This window comes from Mustela putorius, unplaced genomic scaffold, assembly GCF_011764305.1.
Source record: "Mustela putorius furo isolate JIRA1106 unplaced genomic scaffold, ASM1176430v1.1 tig00003859_pilon_pilon_pilon, whole genome shotgun sequence".
NCBI classification, from domain to species: domain Eukaryota; kingdom Metazoa; phylum Chordata; class Mammalia; order Carnivora; family Mustelidae; genus Mustela; species Mustela putorius.
The window spans coordinates 25,994,892-26,002,592 of NW_025422011.1; the positions used below are offsets into that span (position 1 = coordinate 25,994,892).

General features: G+C 36.1%; 1 protein-coding gene across 6 annotated transcripts in view; it reads left to right on the forward strand.

Moving 5' to 3' along the window:
• The window catches only part of PIK3C2A (phosphatidylinositol-4-phosphate 3-kinase catalytic subunit type 2 alpha), a 170,102-nt gene extending 165,658 nt beyond the window's left edge, over window positions 1-4,444 (forward strand). For all 6 annotated transcript variants that reach the window (XM_013055870.2, XM_013055869.2, XM_004752065.3 and 3 more), the window contains one exon: window positions 1,294-4,444. In XM_013055870.2, coding sequence (XP_012911324.1) covers window positions 1,294-1,479 — 186 coding nt within the window. In that variant the 3' untranslated portion in view covers window positions 1,480-4,444. The remainder of the gene's footprint in view (window positions 1-1,293) is intronic.
• Window positions 4,445-7,701: the final 3,257 nt, after the last annotated feature.

Here is a 7,701-nt window from a genome sequence, read left to right on the forward strand (position 1 = left end):
TTCAGGCTGTCAGCAAGCCACTTCAGATAGAGTGCTCTATGCTAAAAGCAGTAAGCAAAGCATTAGCTGAACAGGATAGAGCAAAACTGTGACTTTGCTGAGCTATTCATGGTCACCTTATGAACTTACTCATCTATTAAAATCTGCTAACCTTTAGTCAGATACTTTTTAGGATAAACACCACACTATTTGTGCACATTAACATCACATCCACACAAAAATGTCTGGAAATAAATGTGGATTTTCATCAGGTTTTAAGTTTGTTAAAACTGCAGAATAGCCTTGTAGCTCTTGAAAAGCATATACAATGTTTGGTGAAGACAAGTTGGTGTTATTCTCAAAAAGAAGTATTAGGGGCACCTGGGTGGCTCAGTGGGTTAAAGCCTCTGCCTTCGGCTCAGGTCATGATCCCAGGGTCCTGGGATCGAGCCCCACATCTGGCTCTCAGCTCAACAGGGAGCCTGCTTCCTCCTCTCTCACTCTCTGCCAGCCTCTCTGCCTACTTGTGATCTCGCTCTCTGTCAAATAAATAAATAAAATCTTGAAAAAAAATTAAAAAATAAAAGAAGTATTAGTTTGTTTCCTAGTTAGTATACTTTCAAGAAATGAAATGTGATCAGTTTTTAATTTTTATTAGTCAAACAATAAGAAGGACTAGATTAAGAGATCTCTCTCAGAAGTTAGGGTGAGGCCTTGCTGAAAATAGTTCTAAGTGCTGAATGTGGTGTGTCAGAGAGCTAATTTTTAGCATTCTAGATTTGCTGTAAGCTGTATTGGTAGTTGGTGAATTTGCATTGAAATATGCAAAATATGAAAATACTTCTTTTATTTATTATTCCTTGGCATATAAAATCTAGCAGAAAAAAAGACAACAAAAAGAAATTCTAATCCTTCATTTTTGTAAAATAGCTGTGTTATCGCCACTTGCTACCTTCCGTTCTCTTTCCCAGGTGTCAGACCATCTCAAGGCATGCCACCTTGTAATTGCATTTCCCTTCCCCATAACTCCAGCTCAGGAAATCCATGTTGTCAGTGTTTAGACAATAATAATTTTCTACTCTGTGCATTTCTATGTCAGACACTCAGAGGAATGATAATAAAATCTAAGACTCCTGAAATATAAAATGTGCATCTAAATATGAGGCAAATTCTACCAAACGTGTCATAATCAGTGTTATTAATTGTTGTCTTTTTAACTACTAATCTCACTTCTGTTTTTACTTAAAATAATCCAAGAAACCAAGCAAACAAAAAAATATGTAACTTACTGTTTTCTTTTTGCCTTTGCTTTAGCTTGTGTACAGTGGATATAGCAAGGAAACCCTAAGACAGAGAGAACTTCAACTCAGTGTTCTCAGTGCAGAGTCTCTGCGGGAGAACTTTTTCCTCGGTGGAGTGACCCTGCCTTTAAAAGATTTCAACTTGAGCAAAGAGACAGTTAAGTGGTATCAACTAACTGCTGCAGCAACCTATTTGTAAGCTAGTGAATTTCTGAACTTTGAAAGCAAGAATAGTTATAAATACTTACACACACACACACACACACACACACACTTGGGAACTTTGTATAATATTTTTAAACTTAGAAATTATAAAGTAAATGTACTTACTGCATTTCAACACATCTGTTGGACCAACAGTCACATAATTAACTTTTATGAACTAGTTGAAGCCATTGCTGTTTTCAAGTCATATAGAAACCTATAAACCCTAAACTTAATATACAGTAAGTCCTGAAAAAGACTCTTGAGTTGGTGAAGGATGTAATCCTTTCAGAGTAATAGCTTTAGTTTGGTCTGATAGTACAGTACGGTGTCAATTCAGCCATCTGTTTTACATTGTTTCTTACACAGACACAGCATGTTTTCCTGTTTTGCACCTTTTACAGCCTTTACCACTGTGTGTGTTCACTAACACCAAAGGAAAGGGAAGGTGCAGGATGTTACCAGAAAATGCAGCTGCTATTCACAGGGCCGAAAGCAAAGCACAAATAATAGTTATGTTCAGAACTACTATGTAGTTTATAGAAGTAGGGGAAAATAATACTGCTTTTTATCACTCATGTCTTTAAAACCTTTTTCAGAATGAGTGCCAATCACTGAAGTTGTAAATAATGGTGCCTTAACTTCATATGCTTCCCTGGCACTTCATTCTGATTTTTTTCTGACTTGATAATTAGTAAGTTTTCACTCACTTTCAACTTACTAAAGAATTATCTACATTTACTAGTGTTTTTCCCACAGAAAGATTTTATTTCTTCTCATGTGACTTAGACACGTGATTTATGTTTTTGTTGCCCCATAACTGAATGAGATTCATCAACGTAACTGTATAGTAAATGCCATCATTCCATTATAATACTACATTTACTCCCAGGAGTGTGAACTGAACTTTGGTAATCCACCTCCCATGTATCTATACTCCACTTACTCATTAAGCAAGTGAAAATTGTTCACTCACATACCCATTCCTGTTTGGTAGAACTCAATGAATAGGGCAGACTCTTCACAGGAGGCCCAGGACAAGAATTCTAGGGTCCAGGCTGAATTTTAATGTAGACTTTTATAGCAAAGTTTGTCTTGTAAGGTATCTTACTTATATTTGCAAACATTATACATTCACATGAATTACTTATTACAGTGGGATTCAGAATCATAAGGGACATGATTGAAATTATTCTACAATAACCATTAAGGATAAAATGCATTTTTATTATTCACTCAGCTACACACATAATTTTATATTTAGTTTGAGTAAATATGTTGATAAATTAATTCTCATGGCTCAATGGAATTTCAGACACTTTTTAAATGGTAATAGAGATTGTAGTAATCTAGTTGCTGTGAGATAACTGGTAAAATACGCAATGAAGAATACCAATAGAGAAAGGACAATCTCCAGTTCAGTTGCCCATAACAATTTTTATGAACTGTGCAGGTGTTTAATGTAAGTGGTGAAACCTGTAGAGCAGAAATAGAACAGTTGAGGATGTATCAGTGAGATAGGTTTTAAAAAACAAAAAACAAAAAAAAAACTTGAAATTTTTGGTGCCTAACACTAATGGTCCATTTGTAGGAAACCCCATTAGTATGATAGATGAATGTCTTTTTTCTTAATGTTAAAATATGTTGTCTATTTAATAATTTAATTAAAATGCAAATCAAAGCACCACCATTTATTTACTTTTTCCACATCCAGTTAACATTTCCTTAAAGTTTGTAAGTACTTTTGCAGATATAAAGAAGTGTTAGATATTTTCACTTAAGCTTTGGAAACATAATTCCATTCCATGAATTGTCACATAGCCACTGTAAAAAAAAAAAAAAAGAAAAAGAAAAAAAAACATTAAAAAAAAAACTAAACCTGTCTTGGTAAAAGGTCATTGTTAATGGGATGCAGTATGTACTGCTTATTTGCAGTCTGTTACAGCCGTGTCTTTTAGCACAAATAATAGAGGTAGACAATGTGGTGTCACTTTTCAATTACAAGAAATCTGGATTTCTTACCTAAAAATGTATATTATGATTAATACTGTACAGTTTAACCAGAGTTCAGGACAAGTGGTAATGTTTTTCTTAATTTAACTCATTTTGTGCCTTCTTTGGTCATTAAAAAAATACACATATTTTATATATATTTTAATATAAGTTATTTCTTTGTAAAACGCTAATCTTCAGCCCTTACCAAAAAAAAAAGGGACAGAGGCGCCTCTTTGCACTACTACTTTAAGTAGATTTTAAATCAGTTTTTTTTTTAGACATTTTTTTTAAAGCTTGCATTAAAGTAAATCTGAAGCAAAAGTTTAAACAAACTGGCCAAGACACTAATTTTTATGTATAATCACAATGTTTTATACCTATCTTTACTGAATAAAAATAATGCTACATGTAAGTCCTGCACCAGAATTCTCTCCTCTTGCAGTGTTTTGGGATTCGAAAATAATGGAGTACTCCAAGAACCTATTATTTTCTCTACTGAGGAACCCAAGGTAGAACTTGCACTGACATTTTTATTACTGCCTTTATAAAAATCTATAGGTAGCTAGCTGTTAAGGCATGTATGATCTTTGGTAAAGTATTCATCTTTTCAAATTAAAGTTGTAAAAACTTTGAATATCTTGCCTTAAATTGGTTGACTATTCTTTCTAGGATTCAAGTATTGTGGCATTTTAAAAAAATATATTCAGTTTTGATACTTAGACTTCAGATCAGAAAGCACTAAAAGCCCCACTACCATAATCTATGGATTTACTTACATGCTGCAGTGCAGATATGAACGAATATGGCAAGTAGTCTCATCTATAAGAACCAAATACTTTAATTATATTAAGGTAGTGAGTAAAGATGTATAATATTTTTATTAATACCTTGAATATATTCAGTGGATTGAATGTGACTTCATAACTGTACTACGATTGTATTAAACTATTTCTGGAATAAAGGAACTCTGCCGTCATTTCTTTCCTCATCAACATATTAACATTTTGGTTCTAAACTTCGATGGAGCTTGGGGAGCCTGGCTGGCTCAGTTGGTAGAGCATGCAAATGTTGATCTTAGGGTTGGTAAATTCAAGCCCCTCATTGGGCATAGAATTTACTTAAATTTTAAAAATTTAATAAACTTTAATATGAACTCACTGGATATATTCTTCATATCTCACCCAGGAGTTTATTAGGTTCCAATCTTGTGAATTTCAAACCTGGCCTGTTGGTTGCCCTTACAAATGACAAATCTGACTTCTACCTACAGTTCTTTGAAATCAAACCATGGTTCTCGATTGCCACTTAGCCCCATCACCATTTCATATCATTGGAATGATGAAATATGCAATATTTACAGATTTCTATAAGTATGATCCCTGGCCTTTTGTGGTTTACTTAAATATTAAATAGTATAGTAAGAACATGTCCTTTTTTTTTTTTTTTAAAAGATTTTATTTATTTATTTGACAGAGATCACAAGCAGGCAGAGAAGCAGGCAGAGAGAGATAGGGAAGCAGGCTCCCAGCTGAGCACAGAGCCTGATGCGGGGTCTATATCCCAGGACCCTGGGATCATGACCTGAGCTGAAGGCAGAGGTTTTTACCCACTGAGCCACCCAGGCGCCCCAGAACATGTCTTATACCTATCTATAGAACATAGAAATGTAGCGGTTTTTTTGTTTGTTTGTTTTTTTAAGATTTTACTCATTTGTCAGAGGGAGCACAAGCAGAGGGAGCAGCAGACAAGAGGGAGAAGCTGAGCAGGGTGCCCAATGCAGGACTCGATCCCAGAACCCTGGGATCATGACCTAAGCCAAAAGCAGGTGTTTTAACAGCTAAGGCACCAGGCATCCTGAAATGTAGATTCTTCTAATATCTTACCTCCGTCATTCCAGAATGATACCAATGTGAGGCTATGGTTTTCTGACCCTAAAGAGATCATGTAAAAGGGCCCAAAGACCATGAAAGAATAATAACTTAAACAATTAGAGCTAGTTTCTTAGGGGGGTTTATCACCTCCATCAGAAGCTGGGTTTCTGTCAGGAAGAAGAAAAAAAATTTTTTTTATTTCATCCTCTTTTAAAATACTTTATCATGCAAATTTTAGACATATACAAAATTAGACACCAGTGTAATCAATTTCACTGAATGAATCCATCACATAACTTCAATAGTTTCTACCTTAGGGCTAATCTTGTCTTATCCATATTAGCTAAGATGGGCTTAGGTATAAAAATATTTTATTAGGATTCAATCTATTCTTAAATTTTTCTTCAGTTCTGAATAATTTATTATGACTTCTTTTCCAGTTAACTACTTCTTTCTTCAACTGTTTAACTCATCCATTGAGTTTTTAATTTTGGTTGTTGTATTTTTATTTTCTAGAACAACTTTGGTTGTATTTGGTTGTTTTTGTTTGCATCATGACCCATGAAAGACACCAGACTGCCACCACCGATGGGGAAAGAGGTTTTTCAACAAATGGTGCTGGGGCAGTTAGCTAACCACATGCAAAAGAATGAAGTGTAGGACTATAAACAGCATATACAAAGATTAAAAATACATCAAAGACCTAAACATAGCTAAAATAAACTCTTAGAAGAAAGCATAGGTGTACATCTTTGTAACCCCGGATTAGATGAGTTTTATAAGGATGACACAAGAAGCCCAACCAACAAAAGAAAATAGAATAAATTGGCTCATCAAAATTAAAAAGTTTTGTGCACCAAAGGACACCATTCAGATAAAAAGACATTTTACCAAATGAGAGAGAATACTTGCAAATCATATCTAATAAGACCCTAGTACTATCTAGAGTATTTAAAGAACTCTAAAACTTGGGAGCTGGGCGCCTGGGTGGCTCAGTCCTTAAGCGTCTGCTTGGGCTCAGGTCATGATCTCAGGATCCTGGGATAGAGCCCTGCATTAGGTAAAATGTCTTTTTACCTGAATGGTGTCCTTTGGTGCAAAAAACTTTTTAATCAAAACTACTATGAGGGAAATTTGGGTGGCTCAGTTGGTTAAGTATCTGCCCTCTGCTCAGGTCATGATCACAGGGTCCTGGGACGGAGTCCCATATCCAGCTCTTAGCTCAGCTTGTGGAGCCTGCTTCACCCTCTTTCCCTCCCCCCTCATTTTGTTTCTCTCGCTCTCTCTCTGACAAATAAAATCTGAAAAGAAAACAGACCCAAAAAAACCTGAGATACAAATTCATAACCACTGGGATAGTTGAATTTTTTAAAAAGTGGGGCTTTTAAAAAAAAAACAGCTAAGGCACCAGGCATCCTGAAATGTAGATTCTTCTAATATCTTACCTCCGTCATTCCTGGGTGCCTGGGTGGCTCAGTGGGTTAAGCTGCTGCCTTCGGCTCAGGTCATGATCTCAGGGTCCTGGGATCGAGTCCCGCATCGGGCTCTCTGCTCAGCAGGGAGCCTGCTTCCCTCTCTCTCTCTCTGCCTGCCTCTCCATCTACTTGTGATTTCTCTCTGTCAAATAAATAAATAAAATCTTTAAAAAAAAAAATAAATTGTTTAAAAAAAAAAAAGTGGGGAAACTGGAGGGGCGCCTGGGTGGCTCAGTGGGTTAAGCTGCTGCCTTCGGCTCAGGTCATGGTCTCAGGGTCCTGGGATCGAGTCCCACATCGGGCTCTCTGCTCAGCAGGGAGCCTGCTTCTCTCTCTCTCTCTCTCTCTCTCTCTCTCTGCCTGCCTCTCCATCTACTTGTGATCTCTCTCTGTCAAATAAATAAATAAAATCTTTAAAAAAAAGTGGGGAAACTGGAGCCCTCATACATTTGTGTAGGAATGAAAAGTGGTGCAGGTCATCTACAAAACATTTGGCAATTTTCAAAAAAGTTAAACAGTTAACCCTCTGACCTGACAATTCATAATATAATTTCCAAGAGAATTGGAAACATGTACTCAAATACTTGTACATGAACTTTCATAGCATTATTCATGATGGCCAAATAGTAGAAATAGCCCAAATGTCCATGAACTGATGGATGGGTAAGTAATATGTGGTATATCCATGCAGTGGAATACTAATTGGCCATAAAAAGTAATGAAGAACTGGGGCACATGGTTGGCTCAGTCACTGGAGCATGTGACTCCTGATCTCAGGGTCCTGAGTTCAAGTCCCACAGTGGACATGGAGGCTACTTAAAAAAAAAAAAGTAATGGAGCACGGATAGATACTACAACATGGATAAACCTTGAAAA